The sequence below is a fragment of the Astyanax mexicanus genome, chromosome 9, assembly GCF_023375975.1.
Source record: "Astyanax mexicanus isolate ESR-SI-001 chromosome 9, AstMex3_surface, whole genome shotgun sequence".
NCBI lineage: Eukaryota > Metazoa > Chordata > Actinopteri > Characiformes > Acestrorhamphidae > Astyanax > Astyanax mexicanus.
This window is the reverse complement of record NC_064416.1, coordinates 789,050-816,712: the sequence shown is the minus strand read 5'-3', so window position 1 is coordinate 816,712 and position 27,663 is coordinate 789,050. Positions and strand designations below refer to the sequence as shown.

At 35.4% G+C, this 27,663-nt stretch overlaps 1 protein-coding gene across 1 annotated transcript in view; it reads right to left on the bottom strand.

The window, feature by feature from the left end:
* abcc8b (ATP-binding cassette, sub-family C (CFTR/MRP), member 8b) overlaps nt 1-27,663 on the bottom strand; it is a 63,576-nt gene that overhangs the window by 4,675 nt on the left and 31,238 nt on the right. The window contains exons 20-36 of the mRNA XM_022685698.2: nt 27,295-27,393; nt 24,450-24,534; nt 24,286-24,366; nt 22,505-22,642; nt 21,249-21,362; nt 18,654-18,738; nt 13,601-13,845; nt 11,335-11,501; nt 9,794-9,863; nt 8,351-8,508; nt 8,000-8,092; nt 6,934-7,036; nt 5,244-5,357; nt 3,674-3,794; nt 2,630-2,760; nt 1,607-1,685; nt 499-607 (exon numbers count right to left, since the gene is read on the bottom strand). Of these exons, the coding sequence (XP_022541419.2) occupies nt 499-607; nt 1,607-1,685; nt 2,630-2,760; nt 3,674-3,794; nt 5,244-5,357; nt 6,934-7,036; nt 8,000-8,092; nt 8,351-8,508; nt 9,794-9,863; nt 11,335-11,501; nt 13,601-13,845; nt 18,654-18,738; nt 21,249-21,362; nt 22,505-22,642; nt 24,286-24,366; nt 24,450-24,534; nt 27,295-27,393 (1,992 nt within the window). The remainder of the gene's footprint in view (nt 1-498; nt 608-1,606; nt 1,686-2,629; nt 2,761-3,673; nt 3,795-5,243; nt 5,358-6,933; nt 7,037-7,999; nt 8,093-8,350; nt 8,509-9,793; nt 9,864-11,334; nt 11,502-13,600; nt 13,846-18,653; nt 18,739-21,248; nt 21,363-22,504; nt 22,643-24,285; nt 24,367-24,449; nt 24,535-27,294; nt 27,394-27,663) is intronic.

Below are 27,663 nucleotides of genomic sequence, written 5' to 3'. Positions count from 1 at the left end.
TTAGGTAAACAGTTGAATAGTGTACATTATTATAACATAACTATACAAGAACATCAGGGGAAGAGTACTTTAACATTAGATGAACAATAGGTGAATGTTCACATAACGTTTATGTAACATTTAGCTAACATTCACCTAATGTATAAGTTAGTTGAACGTTAGATGAAGGTTTGGTGAATGTTACATAAACGTTAGTTAAACATTAAGTGAATGTTACATGGACGTTACATGAATGTTAGTTGAACGTTAGTTGAATGTTACGTGAATTTTAAATGAACATTAGTTAAACATTAGGTGAATGTTAGCTGAATGTTAAATAAACATTAGTTGAACATTAGGTGAATATTAGTTGAAGATTACGTGAATGTTAGCTGAATGTTAACTGAACGTAAGGTGAATGTTAAGTGAACTTTTGTTGAACGTTAGATGAATGTTAAATGAAGTCGTTTCGTTACTATAGCTACGGCTACGTCAGTGTTGGTAAGGTGTAGAAGGTACCGGATGGTTCCGCTGAAGAGAAAAGGATCTTGGGGGATGATGGAGAATCGGGAGCGCAGCGTCTGCAGCGGCAGCTTAGCGATATCAATACCATCAATAATAATCCGACCTGAGAGGAGAAAAAACGCACGCTGTGAGATTTAAAAAATATATATACACCACGATAAATATAATATTTTAACACTTAATGTTCTTAACAACTCATATTCAAATACTCTCTAATGCATAGTGCAGTGAATTCATTACATTTTAGAATTTATTGTAAATGTTGTTTTTTACGCTCTCTTTTAGGCCTGTCACAATAATGATTTTTGTCACAGAAATAGATGCAATAAACAATATTACTGTTATTTTAAGACCATTTTATGCCATTGATATAATACTAATAATCAGTTTGACTACATGATATACTTTTTGACTTATTTTTTGTGCTTCAAGTTTTATTAATTTTCACAATTTAATTAGCACAAACCAAGTAAATATAAAATTAAAAAGATAATATATTTTTAGTGTCCTGTCCATATTTTGCATATATATTTAAGTGGGTCAGTTTGACAACAAAAAGTTGTTGTTTTAGCTGTATAAAACATAAGAAATATAAATGATTTACACAGATGTTCACAAATTGTGTTTGTTGGATAATATTAAAGGCCATTATGACTTGCAATTTTATAATATAAAAATATATAATATTTTAAATAGGCACTATTTATATTTTTATATTAACTTATTAGAGCCCAGACTTATTTCTACCCAATTTAAAATTGCATGAGATATACTCAGCAAGCAGATTATTTATGTTCATTTTTAATTATTGCTAAATTTTTGGATAAAAATTCTGATGTAACGAATGAGATGACAACAATTTCATAACCTTTATTTTAACATCTTACTCTAGAAATCATGTTAGAACTATAGTTATATTGAAAGTAAAACATTAATTTAAAAGTTTTAATGGTTAAATGGTGGGAACAGAGCTGTAGAAGCTAAAATAAACTTTTAAAATGAATTAGTTTAGTTTTATCTCCAGCACTAATCCTAAAACACGAAAAAAGAAAAAAAAAATTTACACCGCTTTTAAAACTCTCCAAAAACAAAAGAAACAGACCTTCAAACTGATCCACCAATCGGAAAAGAGCCAAAGAGAAGGACGACTTCCCACTTCCTGTTCTCCCACAGATCCCCACCTGCAGAAATACATAAAATATATACAATATACACTTAGTTATGATAAAGCCTCTCTGTGGAACAGAGTGATGCTCTGCAGTGAATAAAGAAGTAAAACTTTACAATAAGAGCACATTTTATAATTCAATATTATTTACAACAGAATGGCTCAACTATCATCTCAATTAAATAGTATTTACAATATTCTTAAGCATTAAGATTAATTCATGTTTAATATCGTCTTATCATAGAGTAGAGTAGTGTTGCACAGTATAAAACACTAGAAAAGTATTTAAAAATAGAAAAATAAAAAATACGGTATTGTAACACCATCAGCACCAGGTGCCATGTTTATTTAGTGCTTTATCTCTCTTTAAAAAAAAAAAACATATACACAAACTGAGATTTACAGCTCTGTAAAAAATGAAGAGATCACTTCAGTTTCTGAATCAGTTTCTCTGATTTTGCTATTTATAGGTTTATGTTTGAGTAAAATGAACATTGTTGTTTTATTCTATAAACTACAGACAACATTTCTCCCAAATTACAAATAAAAATATTCTCATTTAGAGCATTTATTTACAGAAAATGAGAAATGACTGAAATAACAAAAAAGATGCAGAGCTTTCAGACCTCAAATAATGCAAAGAAAACAAGTTCATATTCATAAAGTTTTAAGAGTTCAGAAATAATCAATATTTGGTGGAATAACCCTGGTTGGTTTTTAATCACAGTTTTTGTTTTCATGCATCTTGGCATCATGTTCTCCTCCACCAGTCTTACACACTGCTTTTGGATAACTTTATGCTGCTTTACTCCTGGTGCAAAAACATAATTTTGATATTGTGACAACACTAATCTAAGTGATAATTATTTGAGACATACAATAATGTTTATTAATGTTTCTTAACTGTGACCCTGATTGTACAACGTTTATAGTAAATCAGGGTGGACGCTACGGTACCTTTTGTCCGGGTTTAATGTGGGCGTTGACGCGTTTCAGGACCGGTTTCAGGCTGGAGCCGTACCCAACGCTCAGGTTCTCGATCTGGATCTCGCCGTACTTCGGCCACAGAGACGGAACCTGAGCTGGAGCTGCAGAACAGAACCAGAGAGATCAAACAGAGCAGATCAAAGCAGAACGTTAGGTAAATGTTAGGTCAGTTAGTTGATCGTTAGTTGAACATTTGAACATTAGGTGAATGTAAGGTTAATTTTAGATTAATGTTAGCTGGATACTATTGTTTGTTCAATGTTAGGTCATCATTAAATTAATGTTAGCTCATTGTTAGGGCAATGATACTTAAACGTTAAGTGAACATAGTGAATGTTAGGTTGTTTGTTGAACATCATGTTAGCTCAAAGTTAGGTGCACATTTGATATGTGATCTTTACTTAAACGTTTACTTAGACGTTATCTGAACGTCAAGTGAACGTTAGTTGAATGTTAGGTCAAGGTTAGATCCACATTAAGTAGTTGATCGTTAGTTAGCTCGAGATGAATGATAGTTGAATGTTAGATTAACATTAGGTGAATGTTAGGTCAACATTAGGTAGTTGATTGTTAGTTGAACATTTGGCTAACATTAGGTAAATGTTAAGTCAGTGTCAGTTGAACATTTGGCTAACATTAGGTAAATGCTAAGACAGTGTTAGTTGAACATTATTATGTGATTGTTAGGTCAACATTAGTTCAACGTTATGTGAATAGTTTAATTTTAAATGGATATTATGTGAACATCATCAATCTTACTCAAACATTAATTGAACATTAGGTCAAAGTAAGGTGAACAATTGTTACATAAATGTCAGGTTAAATGTTAGCTAAATGTTATGCCAAAGTTAGGGCAAATTAGTTAAATGTTTGGTCAGTGATAGCTGAATGTTAGTGTTTAAACTAACTTAGCATAACATTACTTAATATTAAAATTAGTTAAACATTAGGTCATTGTTAGATGAACTTTAGGTCAACATTTAATAAACGTTAGTGTTTAACTGAAGTGCGTACTCAGGTCTCCGGTGTAGTTTTCGGGTTCGGTGTGGAGCAGACTGCTGATCCTCTTCACACAGCCCAGCTGCACCTCCATATCCGCCAGATTCCTCACCATCCAGTTCAGATAGTTAGAGACCTGCACCACCACCAAACACCAGTTTAACCAGTTTACACCAGTTTAACCTTTAATATAACATTACTGCATATTCCATTGAATCAGAGCCATTTCTGATTTGTATAAATGTGCACACAAAAAAACCTTTAAAATACATTTTATTATTAAGCATAGTGTATTGTACTTTGACCTGATAGCAAAAGTAAGATATATATTTAAAAACATAAATAATTACTACTACTACTGATCGGGGTAATGTGTTACGGTAACAGGACTGAGTGAAACCACAACACAGGGACACTAAACTAAAATGTGTATTTTATCATTTAAATATTATGGATTTATTATGGAAATTGCTTTTAAAAAACTAAACTAAACTAAACTTTTTTTAAACACACATTTTAGTTGTGTCCCTGTGTTGTGGTTTCAATCAGTCATGTTACTGTAACACATTACCCTGATCATCTGAAACATCTGGAACATTCTATAACAGGAAGTCACATCTACAACAGGAAGTGACATCATCAGCTGGTTCTGGTTCTGAAGATCATGGGAAAACCAAAATTCTAAAGTTCCCTCATTAGTTTTTTTTCCTGTATATTTTATCTTATTGTAACGATGACTGAGGAGCTCAATCTCAACACTTACATCTTATTGGTTTATTTTTAAAATATACAAATTTTGGGTAAATCACTAGAATGTGCTCTGTGTCCTCATGCTATTAGCATAGCCGCCGTTTAGCTATTTCTTTTCCCATGTTTTAGCTAATTCTATGCTAAAAACTCATAACTGTTACTTTCAGTCCAGTTACCCATAACATAAAAGGTAACAGGAGTGAGTTCCAGTAACAGGAATGAATAGAGTACCCTGGTCTATTGATTTATTAATGTAAATATTAGTTAATGTAAACTACTCCCCCCCCCCCCCAATTCAGTTTGGTTCATCGTTTATCCATTTGTTTAATAAATTGCATGATAAAAATATTAATTTTTGAAAAGATAAAAATAGCTTTGCATCTTTTACAAAATAGTGATTTTTTTTGTCATAAATATCAATTATTTGAACATGCAATCTATAACCATTTTTTTTAAATAAAGACTTTCTTGAGAGAAAATTAAAGGAATTAGTGGACTTGAAACATTTAACTAAAATTAAAAAAATTAAGTAAAGTAGCCTGAGATTAACCAGTACGTTTTCAATAGTTAAATATATGTGTTTTTAGATTCAGAGATGAAAAAAAGATTAAAAAATATGATAAAATAAGTTTAATTTGGAAGAATCACAACAAGCAAATGGCCCTTTATATATATATATATATATATATATATATATATATATATATATATATTTAACCGCTGAACTCTGCGGATTAGCCGTTTTATAATCTGCACCGCCGCGAGCTCTGATGTAAATACACTGCAGTAATATGCGTAATGTGTGTACGGTGGCCCGGCGGGGGGCGGGGCTTACCATCAGAGCATATGTGAGGCCCAGGCCCACTAATCCAGCAGAGAGCTCGCTGTACAGAGCGCTGGTGATGGAGGCCACAGCTGCTATCAGCACCACGAACGCCCCGATATACTCCTGCAGATCACGCATTTAATCACTTAATACACAAACAGAGAGATATATTTACGGCTTTACTCAGAAAACAGAGGTGAACTTCTGATAACCTCAGGAACACGCCCCCTAGAGGACCTTCAGCTCACTAGCAGTGCCCTGAAAATGTATTATGCCCCCTACAGTTTAACATTTTTAATTATTTTTGCTTTTTCTATCCTACTTACATTTTCTTTAGATTATCTAACACATTCTAATATCAGACAAAGAAAAGCTGAAGTAAAAATTAAGGTGCATGTTACATGAACATTAGGTAAACATTAGGTCAATGTTAGTAAAAGTTGACTGGATGTTAGTTAAACATTAGTTGGATATTAGGTCAGTGTTAGTTCAACATTACTTGAACAAATGTTATGTGAATGTTTTAAATTAAGGTTAATTTTAGTTGAACGTTAGGTCAATGTTAAGTCAAAGTTACTTGAGCGTTAGGTAAACATAGGGTGAACATTTGGTCTAGGTTAGGTGTTTGATAATCTGAAAAATGCAACTATGATAAAAGAAAAACTTAAACACGGCAAATAGGTTTCACTATATGACAGAAATTTGTATTTTTTATGTATTTTAGATGCTAGAAGAATTGAAACAACAAGTAATGGTAATTTATAAATTATATCTGTATATATCTGGTCTAATGATTGATTTTCCAACACTTTTTAAAATATAATACTAAAACACCCTAGAAACAATATGTAATATATACTTAGAGGTTCCCAAATATCACGACTTTACACTGTATTCAATTAAAAACAAAACAGGAAAGAAGTAACGAAGCACTTTTTTTAGATTTGCTGTTTTGGCTGTTATTACTTTATTATTTTTCGCACTATAAGGCACACTGGATTATAAGGTGCATAATGCGACACATGGGTGTCTCCATGTTTTCCTTCTGATTTAGCAGGTCTCGCCGCTGGGTGGTGGAGTAGGTTAACTAAGTTAAGTAAAGCTAAGCTAAGTAAAGTAAACAAAACTGTAATTCTTAAAAATATTCTCTTAAAAATTTTTGCTCTTAAAGTCAGTCGAGAGCTGGATGTTAATCTACACAAATTTACTCCTGAAAATTGTTTGAGTGAGTAAAGAGCTTCCATTTATTTACAGGAAGCTTAGATTTCCAGATTTCCACTAAGGCTGGGTGCAGCAGCATTAGCATTAGCCACTAGCGCTACAATGAGAAACCCTGAGTGTTCCGGTAAGCCAGGGTGATATTAGCTAGCGATTCGTCCCATGTAGCTTGTTTTCACACGGTAAAAATGCAGACTACAGTCTGATATACTCGAGCTAGCACTTAGCTTAGCACGGTTAGCGGCTAATGCTAATGCTGCTCCAGTCTTGGTGCTGGAGAACTTCACTGAAACTCCTGTATAACTCTGTACTTCAGTGGAGAGGCTTTACTGCTCCTTAATACCTGACTGATAGAATTCATACATAAGGAGCACCGGATTATAAGGAGCTCTGATGATTTTTGGGAAAATTAAAGGATTTTAGGTGCAGCTTATAGTCTGAACTCTAGTCTTAAACTGTATAGTGAGTGTATGTTTTTTACCATGCGAACTTCGAGCCAGCGATTGGCTGCGGTGAGGAAGAGGGAGGCGATGTTGTTGGCGTCTGTGTACTCCAGAAGCTTCTTTCTAAATCTCTGCTCGTGCCTGCAAACCAGATATAAACTATTATAGAACAGAACGATAAAAATACTTGTTATTTTTCATGCTGTGGGATTAATAAGGGCTTAATATTATTATCAGGCTTTTTGTGCCCTTTTAAAAAAGTCTAATTTAATGCTTTTTAAAACCTTTTTATGGCCTTAATAAACATAATTTAGACCCAAAATAGACATATTTCTTTTACTTCTCTCCCCGGTAATGTTAACTAACTTTTCGCTAATGTTAGTACATTAGCTAACTCGCCGCTAACCTTAGTTATATCCGTGGAAACGCTAGCTAGCTCGCTTTAGCTAGCTACAGTTAGTAAGTTAGCTAGCTTGCTGCTTACGTTAGTAAGCTAACTTTAGCTAACTTGCCACTAATGTTAGCTAGCTTTTTTGCTAACGTTAGTTTAATCCCTGGTAACATTAGCTTGCTCACTTTAGCTAGCTAAAGTTAGTATGTTAGCTAGCTTGCCACTAAAGTAAATATGTTAGCTAACTCACCGCTTATGTTAGCTAGCTTTCCTCTAACCCTCAGTTTGAGCCCTGGTAATGTTAGCTTGCTCGTTTTAGCTAGCTAAAGTTGGTATGTTAGCTAGCTTGCTGCTAACGTTAGTAAGCTAGCTAACTCGCTGTTAATGTTAGCTAACTTTCCGCTAACCTTAGTTCTATCCCTGGAAACGTCAGCTAGCTTGCTTTAGCTAGCTAAAGTTAGTATGTTAGCTAGCTCGCCGCTAAGGTTAGTATCTTAGCTAACTCGCCACTGTTGTTAGCTAGCTCTCCTTTAATGTTAGCTCTGTCCCTGAATTAGATGTTTACAATAGGCCACTGTGTTTTCCCACCGGCATTAAAACGCTCCATCTGAAAATGTAATACCTACAGCAAATTTATAGTAAATTTAAGACAATTTAAGACCTTAATTACCCAGATTTTTATTTAAGACATTTTTAGATTCAAGATACTGTACCTGAACGCTCTGATGGTGATCAGGCCTTCTATAGTCTGGGAGAAATGGGACAGCAGGGGGATCTGGGTGCTGTCTTCTAACTGCTGCAGATCCCTAAACACAAAAAAAACACATATTATTACCATCTACTAAATATAAATCCGGTTCTGAACCTTTGTTTTAACCATTCAAAAGGTAAATGAAAGAGTTTACTTAGAATGTACAGTGTGGAAAGAAATCATGGAATATGGACTGTTCTACCAAAATTACTCCAAAAGGGCATGGTCAACTCATCCAGGAGGCTCCAAAAGAACCCAGAACCTTTACAGTGCATTCAGTGAAGCTTCTCTGGATTTGTATCTCTGGACTCACCTGGAAGCCATGCGGAAGTATTTCTGGATGAAGTAATAGGCAACAGCCAATGGGAGCAGAGCGATGAGGAAGACGGGCGTGACGAAGGAGATCACTCCCACCGCCGACACACACAGCAGAGTCGAACGACTCAAACACTCCAGAGTCACCGGGATGTGCTGCCAACACAAGACAGTTCACTATAATTAATTAAACTAAACTATATAAAACACACAGACACCTTTCATTATTATTTAAATCTCTATTTAACATTCATCACTTCCACCACATCTTCCCTTTTTTACTGTATTATTTGTCTATTTTGTTTATTAAAAAAAGTAGGCTAGAAAAAGTAAATGAATTGAATTTACGAACCTGTCCATTTGATCAGTTTTTAGCAAATTTAACTTCACCACATCTTTTCTTTTAGATGTAAATAATATTTATACATTTTTGAGAATAATTCTAATTGTAAACTATTTTAGTTTTAATTATTTATTTCTGTTTGAGGTAACTGTCCTGTTGCATTACCCAACATTTCTAAAGCTAGTGGTCAAAAATGAACTGTTTTTTTTATGATTTTTGTCCCAGAAATGATAAATGTGATAAACAATATTATTATATAATTTTAAGATCATTTAATAACTCTGATATAGTATTTAGATTTTTTTAGATTTGCAAAATGAAAATGTTTAAACATCCTGTAACTGTTTCAGTCTGAGTTTTTTTTTTCTTTTAACTTTTTATTTATTTTATTTATTTTGTCTTTTTATTTATCTAATTTTATGTTTTACCTTTTAGCTTTCTCATTTATTTTGTATCATTTCATCCTTTTATTTGTTTTATTACTGGTTTTACCTTTTTATTTCATTTATTTCGTCCTTTTTTATTTTCTTATACTTTTTTTAACTTTATTTTACTTCCATCATTTACCTTTTTTAGATTTTTGGTGTTATTTTAGTCCTCTATTTCTTTACTTGTGTTTTTATTTTATTATTTTAATTATTTATCTCTTGATTTTATTGTTTTACATTTTAGCCTGTCTGCATATCCTTTTATTCTGAATTATTATTATTTATTATTGATGGTTACCCCTTAATGTATTACAGAGTGGAAATAAAGGTTGATTGTTTAAATTTACTAAATAAACAGATACAAGTCTGCACTATTTTAACACAATATTTAGTATATTCGTGTGTGGTTTGGGACACAGCCCCTGTTTTCAGTATGTGTCACCAACATTTTGCTATGCTATATTATACAAATTGATGCATTTCCATAATCAATAGATAGTTATTAAATACGAAAATACAATATATTTTAATGTTATTCCTATTGTGGCCAGAGAAACACAAACTTAAATTTTGTCCTGACAGAATTATTAACAGTTTAGACATTTAGCAAATATATGAAACTATAAAATGCTGATGCTACATCATGATTAATAATTCAGATCATAATTACCTGATCAATAGTGTTTGTGTCTCCAGAGAATCGGTTCAGAATATTCCCGAGAGGAGTCGTCTCAAACAACCTGCACACAAATTACACCATAGATATCATCAGTCTTCCGCCCAATCCCATTTCTCTTTAGTACCCTACCCCTTGTTTTAGAGGGTAAATCTACAAGAATTAGGGGTGAAATCATCTCCCTAATAATTGGGAAACCCTTTAAGAACCTGATACAGATACATATAGGGATATAGCAGTGGAGCACTAAAGTTCAGCAACCTAACTGCTGCTGCTGATTAACTGCTTACTTTAGGGTTTATCGTATGATTTTAGAAAGGGGGCAGTTGGTGCAGCAACCATTTATTATTATTGTCCATTCCTTAATTTCTTTGTGACAGGGAGCTGAAATTAGTTCTGTTCCACCTTAAATGCTGAAGTCTCTGCCGTTACACCATTCAAGGTTGAACGGGAAAGTTAGATAACTAGATAGCTACTGAGATGAACTAATGTAATGAAGAATATGTAAACCATAAAACATTGAAACTACACATTAAACTATGATAATATAGCTAGTGGTTATCGTAATTTTTAACAAAGAAATTACTTAAATTTTTGGGTTTCTTTGGTGACTTGTGCCGCACCATCTGGCCAGTGATTCTCATAGTCCTCTGTTTGGAGTGTTCCTTTGAAAAATCTCTATTTAAAGGATTTCGACACAAAGCTGCATGTTCCAAATTTCAAACAGGCACTTGTATCATTCAGTGGCATATCCTGTATATTACAGTGGCCTAGTAGTTCTAGCAGCATTTTATATCATCAACAACTGAAAGAACATTTAAAAAAAAAAAAAAAAAAAAGTGTAGGGCTGCACGATATATTGTTTGAGCATCGTTATCGTGATCGCATGCTCAATACTTACATCGCATGAGATGTGATGTCACTTAAGGTAATTAAAACAAACACATCATGTTGTAGTGTTTTGATTCTTGACACAAGTAGTAGATACACAGCGCTGTCTCTGTGTCTGTGTGAGTGACAAGCTGCTGCTGCCTGAGAAGCGCGAGGAGTACGGGAAGCGGGCATAAACACGATGAAGTAAACCCAGCGCAGGCACCCTGTACAAAGCTGTGCACCTCAGTTCCACACACTTTTGCACAGATATTTTCAGTTACAGCTGGAATTACTTTTAATCCAAGAAAAACGTTTAAATTTATCTTTTAAAAGGCCAATTAAACGCTTGATTTTCGTTGTTTTGCTGTTTTACTCGGGTTTTGAGTGCTTGGCCGACTCTAAAGCGCCGACTCGGCTCTCGGTCTGTCCGGATCTCTGTCGTAAGAGCACCCGGGTGGGGGCGGGAAAATAAACAATGCAATGTCAATTTTTTCCAATATCGAGCAGCCCTAGTATAGTCTATATCGATATAAATGATACTGTGTCATCTTACATCTCGTATGAAAATATATTAATATTTTTTTAAATCTCGATATTTCGGGGGGTCAGCGGTAGGACCAAGCGGTGAAATGGGATTGGGTCACAATATCTGAAACGCTCACCTCATGGGCGCGAGGACGATGATGCGGAGGAGACTGCAGTGAAGCTCTTTAGCCACTCGGAGACCCGTCCACTCTACAGCCAGAGAACTGACCAAACACAGCACTATACCCAAACAACACAGCACACAGAACACCTGCAGATACGGAGCGTGACTGAACACACACACCTGAGATACAGAGAGAGAGAGAGAGAGAGAGAGAGAGAGAGAGAGAGAGAGAGAGAGAGAGAGAGAGAGAGATACAGAGAGAGAGAGAGAGAGATACAGAGAGAGAGAGAGAGAGAGAGAGAGAGAGAGAGAGAGAGAGAGAGAGAGAGAGAGAGAGAGAGAGAGAGATACAGACAGAGAGAGAGAGAGAGAGAGAGAGAGAGAGATACAGAGAGAGAGAGATACAGAGAGAGAGAGAGAGAGATACAGAGAGAGAGAGAGAGAGAGAGAGAGAGAGATACAGAGAGAGAGAGAGAGAGAGAGAGATACAGACAGAGGTTAAAACTAGTGGTGCCAATCGATTTAAAAAAATTAATCAAATTAATCACAACAATATTCTGTTTTTAACTGCAAATAATTGCACTTATTCTTCTTCAGACACAAGTTTTTATAGTGGATATTTAAATAAAATAAATAAATTACTGTAATTTTTCGCTCTATACGGCGCACCAGGTTATAATGTGCTTTATGCGACACTAGTAAGGAACAGGGGTGTTGCCATGTTTCCCTTCTAATTCAGCAGATCCCTTCTAATTTAGCTAAACTAAGCTAATTAAAAAAAACTGTAATTCTTTAAAAAAAATGTTTAAAAATATATTTTTAAGTCGAACAAGTGCTGGATGTTAATCTACGCAGATTTCTCTCCTGAAAACTGTTAATTTGGGTGTGTAAAGTGCTTCTGTTTATTTACAGTAAACTTAGATTTCCGCATTAGCATTGGCAGCTAACTGCTAGCGCTAGCAGCACTTAGCAGCAGGCTACAGGGCCGATAATACTCACCTCTGAACGGAGAAAGAACTAGTGCTTAGCGCTTAGCAGGTAATGCTAATATTGCTCCAGAGAACTAAACTGAAACTCTGTACTTCAGTGGAGTAGCTTTACTGCTCCTTAATACCTGACTGGTAGAATTCATACATAAGGAGCACCGGATTATAAGAAGCTCTGATGATTTTTGGGGAAAATTAAAGGATTTTAGGTGCAGCTTATAGTGTGGTATATTGTGGTATATTAATATTAGTGGGATTAATTAAAATACTAGTATATACTTGTATGTTTGAGGGGAGATAAAGCCATAACGTAAGGCGCTGGAATAAAGAATGCATGATAAATTGTACAGAGGAAACGTCATTTTTACTTCATTTTTAATTCATTTTAAGAATTTCTGAATTAAAACTTAATTAGCTGAGTATAAAAATCTCTGGAAGTGTTTGTTATTGCACACATGCTCACAATGGGGAGGAGGGGGATGAACATTTAAATAGCCTGGGGGAAATACGTAATCTCCAGTATTCAGTAATATGTACACTGTCCCTTTAAGAGACTCTTACTCTAATGCTTGAGTCTGTGTGTAGCTACGCTGAGAGCGTAGAGTGTATTTTATTTCTGTAAGTAACGCTATAAATGTCTTTAGTGCTGAATTGTTCATGTATGAAGTAATAAATAAGTAAGTGGAATACCGCCAGAGCCAGTCTGAATATTCTATCTGCTCCATGTGCTTTGTGTTTCACCTGCACCAAAGCTCACTGTCTGGGTTGGAGCTGGACTTCTGAACCGAGACCGTATATAATAAAAAAGTCTAGACTGCATTATAGACTGTAGTACAGACTGCATTATAAACTGAAGTACAGACTGCGGTAGAGACTAATACAGATTGCATAACAGACTGAAATAGACTGCATTACAGCCTGAACCGAGACCCTATATAATAACCGTGTATTTGGCATGGTCTTTTACAGTACATACTATTAGACTACAGTATAGACTTTTTTACAGACTACATTACAGACTACAGTATACTGTAGACTTTATTACAGACTGCACTGCAGACTCAAGTATAAACTCTATTACAGACTGAAGTACAGACTGCATTATAGACTGCAGTACAGACACTATTACAAACTGCAGCACAGACTGTAGTACAGACTGCATTACAGACTGCATTATAAACTGAAGTAAAGACAGCGGTAGAGACTAATACAGATTGCATAACAGACTGAAATAGTCTGCATTACAGACTGAAGACAGTATATAATAACCTTATGTTTGGCGTGGTGTGTTACCTGTGGCGCGGTGCAGTTGGTATCGCCGGCATGTCTCCGGGCAGCGATGGCCTGAGAGGTCCAGTGAGCGAGCCAGTAGTCTATAGACAGCATGAGGGTGTGCTTGGTGAGCTGGGACAGAACCAGCAGGGGGAGCAGCAGGACCCCGGCCGCCCGCAGGTACGTCCCGAAAGAACTCCACGGGATAGTGGCCCTCTGATCCAGCTCCGCCCCTAGACTGTCCTCGTCTGTCGTCATGGAGCCGTCTGTGGGCCAGGCACAGTACACCTTTATACCACATGTGGATTACAGACTGCAATACAGACTGAAGTACAGACTGAAAAAAATATATTACTGAAGTATAGACTATTATAGACTGAATTACAGACTGCAGTACATTGAAGTACAGACTGAAGTACAGACTGCAATACAAAGTGCATTACAAATTGCATTACCAACTGCATTACCAACTGCATTACAGACTAAAGTACAGACTAAAGTACAGACTGCAGTGACACTATTACAGAACGCAGGTATTGTACAAAAAACAGCCCAATATTCTGTGTCAACTTTATTTTATAAATTTTATTTCATTTATTTAGGTTATTTATCAAATGTTTAAAATTAAAAGTCCACTCCCCTTTAAAGGCGCAACTGCATGATTATGCTATGAACTTAATTACATGAAAACAAATATAATTTCAGGGATGTTTATTAGGATTGCATGCACTGTAAATGAAGCATGCAGGTATGGTAATCGTTAATATTGCTGTATAATTTAAATACATTTACACTGTGTGGGAATAGATATACATCATCTTCATGCAAAAAAAAAAAAACAAATTAACTCATTTTTGTAATATTTAATATTTAATCAGAACATTGTGACAAAAGTACCAATATTAATTCTGCAAAATAACTTTATGAAGGTTTATAAAGTGACTATGATGTTTTTTCTTTTTTTAGTAAAATGTTTATTTTGGAGATAAGTTGTTTTTGCATGACAGGAACAGTGATATATAACTGATTCAGTTAGAATAGAGCAGAAAAGCATGCGGTTGAATCCAGACCTTTAGGCTGAGAAACAGTAATGCGAGAGGCTGCTGATTACCCATAGTTCCACACGGGAAACACGCCACCAGAGAAAACAACAGACAAAGCAAGTACATAATAAAATCTCTCATATACGCAATTATTTATATTTAGAAATTCACTTTTCTAAAATGTTTTATTTGATTGTATGGTAAGAGAAATACTAAAAACAAATATATATATATATATATATATATATATATATATATATATATATATATATATATATATATATATATATATATATATATACACACATACATACATATATATATATATATATATATATATATATATATAGTCATCTCTGTAAAAATGAAGAAACCATTTCAGTTTCTGAAAGTTTCAGTTTCAGGTATATGTTTGAGTAAAATGAACATTGTTGTTTTATTCTATAAACTACAGACAACATTTCTCCCAAATTCCAAATAAAAATATTCTCATTTAGAGCATTTATTTACAGAAAATGAGAAATGACTGAAATAACAAAAAAGATGCAGAACTTTCAGACCTCAAATAATGCAAAGAAAACAAGTTCATATTCATAAAGTTTTAAGAGTTCAGAAATAATCAATATTTGGTGGAATAATCCTGGTTTTTAATCACAGTTTTTTTTTTATGCATCTTGGCATCATGTTCTCCTCCACCAGTCTTACACACTGCTTTTGGATAACTTTATGCTGCTTTACTCCTGGTGCAAAAATTCAAGCAGTTCAGTTTGGTGGTTTGATGGTTTGTGATCATCCATCTTCCTCTTGATTATATTCCAGAGGATTTCAAATTTGGTGAAATCTAAAAGAAACTCATCATTTTTAAGTGGTTTTGAAAAGGAATTGTCAGATTTAATAGAAACCTCAGTGATTGTGAGCTGCGGTCTCTGAGGACACGTGAACTTTTGCACTGGTAGGAATCAGAAATCACTCCTGCTGCTTTTATAAATCCCTTTTTATCAGAAACACGGGGATGAGAATCAGCAGTGGAGACAGATGCAGACGGGATCAGGGATCAGACCCCATCACCATCTCACTCACCAACTCACTTAATAGATAAACACAATTAATCTCCAGCAACACAAACACACTGATAATCACCAGCCCTTAAATCACAGGTCCCAGATCTGCACTTACTGTATAAACCAGCTCCGCCCACAAACCCTCACTCAGCACTGAGACACTGTTTATTAAACAATAATTCTGTTTATTTTACTGTAGCAGCTGGTCTGGATCGTCCATTATAGATGTCTCATAGATGCTCAACTAACATTGACCTAACGTTCACCAACGTTCAGTTAACATTTAACTAATGTTGACCTAATATTCACTTAACATTGAACTAACGCTCACCTAATGTTCACCAACGTTCAGTAAACATTAAACTAATGTTGACCTAACATTCATCTAACGTTCAACTAACATTTACTTAACATTGAACTAACACTCACCTAATGTTCCCCAACGTTCAGTAAACATTAAACTAATGTTGACCTAACATTTATCTAACGTTCAACTAACATTCACTTAACATTGAACTAACGCTCACCTAACGTTCACCAACGTTCAGTTAACATTTAACTAATGTTGACCTAATATTCACTTAACATTGAACTAGAGCTCACCTAATGTTCACCAACGTTCAGTTAACATTAAACTAATGTTGACCTAACATTCATCTAACGTTCAACTAACATTTACTTAACATTGAACTAACACTCACCTAATGTTCCCCAACGTTCAGTAAACATTAAACTAATGTTGACCTAACATTTATCTAACGTTCAACTAACATTCACTTAACATTGAACTAACGCTCACCTAATGTTCACCAACGTTCAGTAAACATTAAACTAATGTTGACCTAACATTTATCTAACGTTCAACTAACATTCACTTAACATTGAACTAACGCTCACCTAACGTTCACCAACGTTCAGTTAACATTTAACTAATGTTGACCTAATATTCACTTAACATTGAACTAGAGCTCACCTAATGTTCACCAACGTTCAGTTAACATTAAACTAATGTTGACCTAACATTTATCTAACGTTCAACTAACATTCACTTAACATTGAACTAACGCTCACCTAATGTTCACCAACGTTCAGTAAACATTAAACTAATGTTGACCTAACATTTATCTAACGTTCAACTAACATTCACTTAACATTGAACTAACGCTCACCTAACGTTCACCAACGTTCAGTTAACATTTAACTAATGTTGACCTAACATTTATCTAACGTTCAACTAACATTCACTTAACATTGAACTAACGCTCACCTAATGTTCACCAACGTTCAGTTAACATTAAACTAATGCTGACCTAACATTAATCTAACATTCAACATTCACTTAACATTGAACTAACACTCACCTAATGTTCACCAACGTTCAGTTAACATAAAACTAATGTTGACCTAACATTTATCTAACATTCAACTAACATTCACTTAACATTGAACTAACACTCACCTAAACTTCATCTAACATTCAAGTAACCCTGACCCTAATGTTTAAATAATGTTCAACTAACATTCTATTAACGTTCACCCAAGATTCAACTAACGTTAAAGTAACACTGACCATATGTTTAAATAATGTTCAATTAACGTTCACCTAACATTCAAGTGACACTGGCCTAACATTCAACTAATGTTTACATAAAGTTGTCCTTACATTTAACTTACGTTTTAATAATATTCATTGAATGAAACTAATGGTCAACTAACATTGTATTAATGTTCAACAGTTACATTACACTTAACAAAATTCAACAAACCTTCAACTAATGTTCAGCTCATATGCATCTAATATTCAACTAATGTTCAACTAATGTTCATCCAACATTCAAGTAACATGCACCTACTTTCATTCACCTTAGTGGAGTATAGAATCAGTTCTTATTCCACGTAGAACTGTAAATTCTACTTCAGTAACTGCTGCGATCATGTATAACCTATAAAGCCTCTTGACTTGACGCTGAACTAACATTGAACAAAACGTTCACCTAACATTCAAATAACATACATCTAAAATTGCACTAACATTAACCCAACATGCACCTACGATAAATCTAACATTGACCTAACATTCACCTAATGTAGACTTAACATTGACCTTACATTCAACTGATGTTCAAGTAACATTGACCTAACGTTCACCTACCATTCAAGTTAGGGTCAAATAACGTTAACCTAACATTCAACTTACGTTCAAGTAAAACTGACCAACTGTTGACGTGACGTTCAAATGACATTCATCTAACATTCAAGTAACATTTACCTAAATTTCACCAAACGTTCACTTAAAACTCAAGCAACATTTACACAACATTGATCTAACATTAACTTAACATTTACCTAAAATTAACATTGACCTGACAGTAACCTAATGTTTACTCAACATTGACCTAACATTCAACTAACATTCAACTAACATTCAAGTAACATTCATGTAACATTGACCTAATGTTTACCTAACGTTCAAGCAACATTAACGTAAACCAAACATTCAAATAATGTTCACGTATCATTCAACCAACGTTCAAGTAACATTTAACTAAATTTCACCAAACATTCCCCTAACATTCAAGTAACATTGATCTAACATTAACCTTACATGCTGTTAAAGTAACACTGACCTATTATTCCACTAAACAATCAATTAACATTATCCTAATTTTGACCCAAAGTTCAACATTTATCTAAGGTTTAAATAACTTTCACCTAACATTAATCTAACAACACATAACATTTAACTAACATTTAACCAACGCTCACTTAACGTTGCACTAATGTTCACCTAACATTCTAACATTACTATGGGTGAAAATACAGTTTAGGCAATAAACTGTATTTAGATGAAAGTTAGTTGAGCATCTGTAAGGAATCGATAAAGGACTATCCGAGTTTTATTAAACTGTAAATTCTATCTATCTGTGTAATTTAGAAACAATGTATCACTGTAAAGTCTTTGAAGTTTACCTTCATCTTCGTCTTCAGTAGCGAGTGTGTCTGTAGAGTACATGGGTCGTCTGAAGCTCTTCCTCTTCAGCTCCACACTGTTCTCCTGAACAATGTTCAAAAGATTAATTTAATTTATACATTAATACAGTTTACAGTTTTCTGAAATATATATATATATATATGTTTGCCATTGTGTCTAATCTGCTATTGTGGGCTTCATAATAAAAGTCCCCAGACTAGCTTGTATATTTGCAGTGCTGTTTTTTTTTATCATACTTATATTTTTCAGATTTTTGAACATCCTTTAGTATCAGACAAAGATTAAGTGAGTAAATACAAAAAGCTGTTTTTAAAAGATAAAAAGATAAAAAAAAAATCATTTTTTTTGGAAAGTTGAGTTAAATTTCATTACTAGCTATTAGCCACAACCAGGCCTGATTACTGCCAGACCTGGAGAGTTTTATATTTTTCAGATTATCAAACAAACATTTTCATCAGACAAAAATAACATGAGCAAATAAACATTTTAAATGATTATTTTATTTGTTAGGAAAAAAATATCCAAACCAATCAAATCTATTAATCAATTAATCAAAAAAGCAACAAATTATGCCCGATTTAAAGAAATTCAAAAACAGTTGATCATCAATCAGTCTGGAAAAGGTTATAAAGTCTAAAGCTTTGGGGAAAACCACAGTGATTCACTATTATTCTCTAATAGAGACAAAACATGGAACACTGGTGAACCTTCCCAGGAGTGACTGGCCAAAATTACTCCAAAAGGGCATGAAGAACTCATCCAGGAGATCCCAAAAGAACCCAGAACAACATTTAAAGAACTGCAGTGTTAGCTACCAGCTAGTAACATCTATCCAGAAGAGATAGCAATCACTAACAAACCTTGACCACTGAACTCGAAACACAGATCAACACCAAGTGATACCAAGTAACCACCTAGCAACTCCATAGCAACCACTGGGAGCCACTTTAGCTGTGAAACCATTCTGCACATCCTTCACTAAAGCCACTGTAATGCATATAATAGCTAAAATTATACAGAAATTTGGGATATTCATAAAAACTCCCCTTTTTAACCAAGATTAAAGTAAATTAGCCTTGATATAAAGGTCCTGCTGTACTAATTAAACACAACAAATCATTTCATCATTAGGAGACTCACGGCTCTGCACAATTATTAGAGAGTTTACGGTTCACTGCAGAGGCCAAAGGCAATCATTAAGATCATTCAAATGGAAATTTTAATCACGGCTCATCTGGTTTACTGGTTTACTTGCTGTAGTAAACACATCATGCTGATAAAACTTATCATTTAATACTGTAATACTGAATAAATTATATTTTAATGGAGTTTTAACTTGATAAAAGAACAATATACTTCTTTGTCCAATACAAATACAGTAGATTGATATACTAAAAGTACTGTATGAATTACAGAGTGAATTAAAGGTGAGTTAAGGGTGAGTAAAAGGGGAGTAAAATGTAAGCAAAGGAGGAGTGAAGTAGAAATAAATTGTGAGTAATGTATTAAAGGATGAGTAAACAGTGAGTTATGAGCAAGTAAAGGAAGAATAAGGTGTAAATAAAACTTGAACAAATGGCGAGTAAAGGTTGAGTAAAAGGTGAGTAAGGTAGGTACTCCTCCTTTTTATACGTAATGGATGAGTAAAGGGTGGGTAAAAGGGGCTAAAGATGGCTAAACTGTGAGTAAAGAGAGGGTAAAAGCAGAGTAATAGATAAGAAAGGGTAAGTGTAAATAAAAGGGGGGTGAAGGTGCGAGTAAAGGAAGAGTAAAAAGCGGTAAAATGTGAATAAAGGGTGAGTAAAGGGCAAGAAACAAGTAAGTAAAAGAAGAAAAGAATAAAGAATTTAAATGGGTAAGTAAAGGCGGAGTTAAGGGGCGAGTAAAGGAGGAGTAAAGAATGAATAAAGTGTAAAGGGGCACGTAAAGGAGGAGTAAAGTTTGAAAAAAGGGCATGTAAATTTTAAGCAAAGGGTGAGTAAAGGAGGAGTAAAGTATGAGTTAAAGGGGAAATAAAGGAGTAGTAAAAAGGAATAAACTGTGAGTAAAGGGGGAGTAAAGAAGGAATAAACTGTGAGAAAATGAGGAGTAAAGTTTGAGCAAAAAAGGGGGAGTAACTACCTAGCAAATTTTGAGTATAGTAGGAATAACATGTAATGGAAAAGTAAAGTTCAGGTAAAGGATGAGTAAAGCAAGAGTAAATGATGAGTAAAAAGTGAGTACAATTTGGGTATATGATGGTAAAATTCAAGTAAATGAGGAGTAAAGTTTGAGTAAAGGGTGAGTAGAGGATGATCATTAAATACTGTAATACTGAATAAATTATATTTTATTGGAGTTTTAATTTGATAAAAGAAAAATATAATTTTGTCCAGTACAAAAACAGTAGATTGATATACTAAAACTACTGTAGTAATTGTTCTGTATGATAAATACAGTACATTTACTATCGAACTGCCATTGTAAAGTATAAAAGTAAGAGAGATGTAAAGCTGTTGATATACTGTATACTGTTAAAGTACAGTAAGAGTAATTGTAATGTAATTGTAATTGTATTTAAGCTGGATATGAACCTTGTCTTGTCTGTTCATCAGGGTTCTCCACTGCTGGTACAGTTCTGGTTCTTCATACTGGATGTCCTTTATTGTCCCCTGGGCCTGGACCGTCCCGTCCTTCATAGCGATGATCTGAGGGATTATAAATAGAAGATGTTCTATAGGCGACTGTGATGATACTGTGATTATACTGTGATGATGTCATCACGTGTCAGTTCAGATTATACATGAGCCGTGCTCTACTGTTATATACGATCCACTCTACTCTGCTGAGCTCGGGAAGAATTTATGTGTAAAAGGAGGAGTAATGGATGAGTAAAGGGTGGGTAAAAGGGGTTAAAGATGGGTTGAAGTGTGAATGATTGATAGTAATAGACAAGAAAGGGCAAGTGTGTCTACGTAGGGAAAGTAAAGTTGGAGTAAAAGGGGCAGTAAAGAATAGGTAAAATGCAAATGAAGGGCAAATTAAGAAAGAAAAAAGGGGCAAGTAAAGTTTGTATGAAGGAAGAGTAGAAAGAGGTAAAATGTGAATTAAGTTTGAGTAAAGGCTGAGTAAAAGGTAAGTAAAGAAAGAGTAAAGAAATAATAAAGGTTGAGTCAACAAGTAATGTACATGTAAATTATGAGTAAATAGGGGGATTAAAAGAAGCAAAAGTGCGAGGAAAGGATGAAGAAAAGGCGAGTAAAAAGGTGAGTAAAGGAGGATTATTGGGCGAGTACAGTGTGAGTAAAGGAAGACTAAATGGGGTGAAACATGAATTAAGGGTAAGTAAAGGGTGAGTAAATGGTGAGCAAAGGAGAAGCAAAGGATGAGTAAACAGTTATGGGCGAGTAAAGGAAGAATAAGGTGCAAATAAAACATGGATGACGAGTAAAGTTTGGAGAAAAGGCAAGTAAAAGGTAAGTAAAGGAGGAGTAAAGAAGAAAAACTGAGTAAATGGGGAGTAAAGTTTGAGTAAAGGGAGAATGAAGTTTAAGCAAAGAGCGAGTAAAGGAGGTGTAAAGTTTGAGTAAAAAGGGAGAATAAAGGAGGAGTTAAGAAGGAACAAACTGTGAGTAAAGGGGAGTAAAGAAGGAATAAACTGAGTAAATGAGGAGTAAAGCTTGAGCAAAAGGGGGAGTAACTACGCAGTAAATTTAAAGTATTGTAGGAATAAAGGACGAGTACAATTCGAGTAAAGGGTGAGTACAGTTGGAGTAAAGGGTGTGTAAAAGATGAGTAAAGGATGAGTAAAATGCGAGTAAAGGAGTAGTAAAGGACGTGCAGTAATTACCCAGTCAGCGTGGGGTAAGTACTGCAGTTTGTGGGTCACTAACACCACGGTCCTCCTCTCCTGCCTGAGGAGCTTCAGAATGCCCTCCTGCATCAGGTGATCACTCAGGTGAATATCCAGCGCTGAGAACGGGTCGTCCTGAGAGACGGAGCAGGTATTTAGAGCAGGGTTAGAGAGGAAGTGGGAGGAGTCTGTCTAATTTAAAGAGTAAGCATCACCTAAATGACCTCCCTGAAGATTTTACACTATTTTAACTTTTTGTTAATATCTTCACGTGCCCATACTGTTGGAAAAGAGCCAGTGCGAGTCCGGTGTTGTGCCAAATTAGACACCCTGCCAGAAAAAGCACCCCCTCTTTGGAACGTGTGCTATGTTGCTTGAATCGAAAGCTGAGACAATGTGCTAATATTAGTTACTTATTTTGACACAAAAAACTTGAATATCTCTCATTTCACTCATCAATAACCCGAGAGGGGGTGCTTTTCCTGGCGGGGGTGCTGAATTCGGCACAACATCGGCTTTACACATCCCATTGTTGTGTTAATCTTCAGCTCAATCTTCATAATCAATAACTTCTCGGGTTGTTTTCCATCATCTACGTCATTTATGACATGTGACAGACTCTGAAGACAGCGGGCGTTGCCAAATAAAAGTCTTTTAAACTCTTTCATAAATTCGCTAATCACACTTTGTGTTTGACAATTCATATGAGCTGGTGCTGTTCTACACATGTAGTTAGTTTTAGCTTTTGCAAATTTAACAATTGTTGTGTTAAATAACTTGTGGCATTAGTTTCTCTCGCTTTTATTTGCTCTAGTTGATCATAAAACTCCACTGGATGTTTTAGTTTATGTGTACCTGTCGCTTTAAGATGGGACTGCATAGCAGTAAACTACAATAGCTCTCTATGAAATTATTTTAATGAAGCTAAATAATAATAATAATAATAATAATAATAATTATAATAATAACACCCTTTTCTTTTGGAGGAATAAGTTATTTTCCGTTTCATATTTTTTTCCAATCAGGAAGGGACTAAAAAACAAAAAAAACAAAAAAAGCCTTCAAGGCAAATTTTCATGACCATACGATTTTTAAAACAAGGACAAAAAAAAGTGCAAACATGGACAAAAAAAGTGCAAACATGGACAAAAAAAACAAAAATCAACTAAAACTATAATCGAAATTGATTATAGTAGGCATAAAATGAATTTTTGATAATAAAATGTGAGTCAGATCCTGAGAGCTCCATTGTTTAAGGCTAAATTACTGAATTAACTCTGAGCTGATATATTTGTAGCTCAAAACAGATTTTCTCCATCGATAAACGGAAACACAGAGATTTGTAGACCAAATTACCACGACTTTTCCAAAACTTTCCTGGGTGTTTTTATTTTTCCAAAACGTATCCAGGCCTGGAAATTTTCAAATTCGATGACTTTTCCACGTTTTTAATGACTGTACGAACCCTAAATAAAGTAATGATCATTTGCAACACATTTTAACAGATAAAACAGTGAAAATGTTTTTTTTTAAGTTGTAAAAGTTTAGAAATGTTATTTTACTTGTAAGAAAATAGTTATTACTACTTAGCCTTTGTGAAAATGAGATTAAGGTACAGTACATCAGTTGCAGATATTCAGAGCAGGGTTTGAGATCAAGTGGGAGGAGTCTGTCTAATCTAAACCTTAGACTTTAGTTTGGTTTGATGTTGATGAATGAAGTTGTGATGAATACAGTGATTTCTGTAGAGGAGGATGGTGATGAACTGCAGAACTCACCAGGAACACCACGCTGGTCTCCTGATAAAGAGCCCTCGCCAAACTGATCCTCTGGCGCTGTCCCCCGGAGAGTATAATACCCTGAGAAAAAACAAAGCATTGACCTATTATTAAAAATATTATTAATAATATTATTAATATTACGCTGGAGTAACCAGGCCTACCCTCTCTCCCACCACCGTCTGATCTCCCTGAGGAAGAGTGTCGATATCCGGCTGCAGCTGGCAGACCTCGATCACCTCCTTATACCTAGAGAAAAACAGTAAAGCAGATATAATAAACTGTACCAGCTTTATTTACAATCTCAGTGACTGTCTGTCGTCTCTGTATTAAAGCTGATTGGCTGTCTAAAGTCAGTGTAATGTTTCCCTGGAAAATCTTACAGCACTTCCCAGCATGCTTTTCTGACAACTGACAACTTTTATAGAGATGTGGATTTTATTTTCCAGCAGGACTTGAACTATAAAATAACTATTTTTAATTTCTTATCTAATGTTTTTAATCCTATTTATACTGTAAATGCTTGGCTGCATTGTAAATAAGGTTCACCCATAATGTATTCACAACTTATGGCTCTGAGGAAACCACTAGGCTTGTTCAAATCCCGGTCATGCAGCTTGTCATCAGCTGCCAGAGCCCTGAGAGAGCACAGTTGGTCTTTCTCTCTGGGTGGGTACAGTACAGTAGATGGCACTCTCTTTCCCCTCATCACTCCTAGGGTGATGTGGATCAGCACAAGGCTGCATCTGTGAGCTGATGTATCAGAACCGAGTCGCTGCGCTTTCCTCCGAGCATTTTCCAGCAGGACTTTTAAATAAACTATTAAATAATTTTTAATATTTTTAAATTCTTATCTAAGTGTTTTCAATACCTTTAATTCTATAAATGCTCAGCTGCATTGTAAATGAGGGTCATCCTTAAATGTAGTGTAGAGTTATGGCTCAGAGTGTTCCAGCGGGCTAAAGCGCTGCCTCTATGATCTGGAAAATTGCTCAAACTCATGTTAAGCAGCTTGTCATCAGCTGCCAGAGCCCTGAGAGAGCACAGTTGGTCTTTCTCTCTGGGTGGGTACAGTACAGTAGATGGCGCTCTCTCTCTTTCCCCTCATCACTCCTAGGGTGATGTGGATCAGCACAAGGCTGCATCTGTGAGCCGATGTTTCGGAACCGAGTCGCTGCGCTTTCCTCCGAGCGTTAGCGCTGTGATGCTACAGTTGGAAAAGAACCGCAGCTGTGATTGGTCAGTCGGTCTCAAATACTCTCCCACACATTCCCTCCTTCAGGGTTTAAACTGTAGAACGACACAGAGCCAATGATACGCGCATGCAAAAGTATAAACATGCTCCACTTCATAACGCATTTTCGCTGGATATGCATACGCTACAGCATACGCTAACATTAGCAGCGGTTTAAACACTCCTCCCTCGATCCATCCTGCCTGAGAACAGCACTTTATCCCACAGACGAGCCCAGAAACGGTCCTGAGTACAGAACAATTTATTCAGCAAGTGATAAAACTCCCTAAAACGCTCTAAAGCTCTGGTGAAAATTAACTCCAAGAGCAGTAACTACAGCACTGTTGTAATATATTAATGCTGTAGCTTGAAGGATAATATTATTGCACAATGAACTGAATTTAGTTCTGTTGAGTTGTTGGCATATCTCTTTTTAAGGTCTGTTGTTTACATTCTTCAGCTGTTTTTCTGCTCTAAGTCTCATTCCTTCATATATTGTGTAAATATATTTAGTGGGACAAAGGAAACCCAATAGTAGTCAAAGCCTTAATTTAAAGCCTTAGTGTTTTATATGTTATATGTACTCCTAACAGTACAGTAAGTCACAGACCTACAGTACAGGTCAAAGGTTTGGACACACCTTCTCTTTTTCAGTGCGTTTTCTTTATTTTCATGACTATTTACATTGTAGATTCTCACTGAAGCATCAGAACTATGAATGAACACATGTGGAGTTTTATGTACTTAATAAAAAATGAGCTGAACCTCCACAGTCACCGGACCTGAACCCAATCCAGATGGTTTGGGGTGAGCTGGAGCACAGAGTGAAGAAGACAAAGGAGCAACAAGTGCTAATAAACACCTCTGGGAACTCCTTCCTTCCTTCAAGACTGTTGGAGAACTTTTCATTTCAGGTGGCCACCTCTTAAAGATCATTGAGAGAATGATGCCAAGAGTGTGTAAAGCAGTAATCAGAGCAAAGGGGGCTATTCTGAAGAAACTAGAATATAAAACATGTTTTTTTTTAGTTATTTCACCTTTTTTTGTTAAGTACATAAAACTCCACATGTGTTCATTCATAGTTTTGATGCTTCAGTGAGAATCTACAATGTAAATAGTCATGAAAATAAAGAAAACGCATTGAAAAAGAGAAGGTGTGTCCAAACTTTTGGCCTGTACTGTATATAAAAGCCTAGTCATGCAAAAACTAAAAATACATTACCGCCCGGCAATAGTTGATTGATTGATTGATTGATTGATTGATTGATTGATTGATTGATTGATGCATTAATTGACTATACAATTGTTATCTATGCTCCTCCAGAGATACTGATACTGAATGAGTGTTTAAACACCAGCGTCTCGTTAGCGTGACGTGAGCCGTGGCGTAACTCGTGGTCCTCGTGTCTTGGGGCGAACAGTTTCTTAATGAGTAAATCTCATGCTCTTCCATGAGACACACACAGAGAGAGAGAGAGCAAGAGAGAGAAAGAGAGCGAAAGAGAGAGAGAGAGAGAGAGAGAGAGAGAGAGAGAGAGATTACAGTCTGCCCAACCAGCGTTACGTAACCTCCGCCGAGCTGCACCCACCGTAATCTTCCCCCTCACAGCTTCACCAAAACATCCATTAACCCGGAGCATCATCCGCTGATCTACAGGACTCGGTCCTCCGGGCCGGGGGGGGAGATTACAGCGGCAGGGTGATGTATTGTGATTGTGCAGAGTGCTGTGATTACTCACGCGGCGGGTCACGCTCTGCTCCTGCACGGGACTCACCGTTTCTCGTTGGGTGCCGTGTCGAACAGGATGTTCTCCTCCACCGTGGCGTTGAGGAGCCAAGGCCTCTGAGACGCGTACGCCACGGGATCCCTCTTACTGCGCAATAAATCACATTTATCACAATGCATGAGTTTGGATATGTGATGGCATAGATACTTTAAAAAAGTAAAATAATCTGACCTCTCCTTTAATAAAGTAACTTAGTTACTTTAGACAAGGCAAGTTCAATAACAGTCATTTAAAACGCTTTACAAATTAGAAAATACAAAAAGAAGTCAAATTAAAAACAGGGTTTATACACTTTTTAACCAATAAATTTTCCATGATCTTTTAATGATTTTTTTCATGCCTTCAAGGCAAATTTTC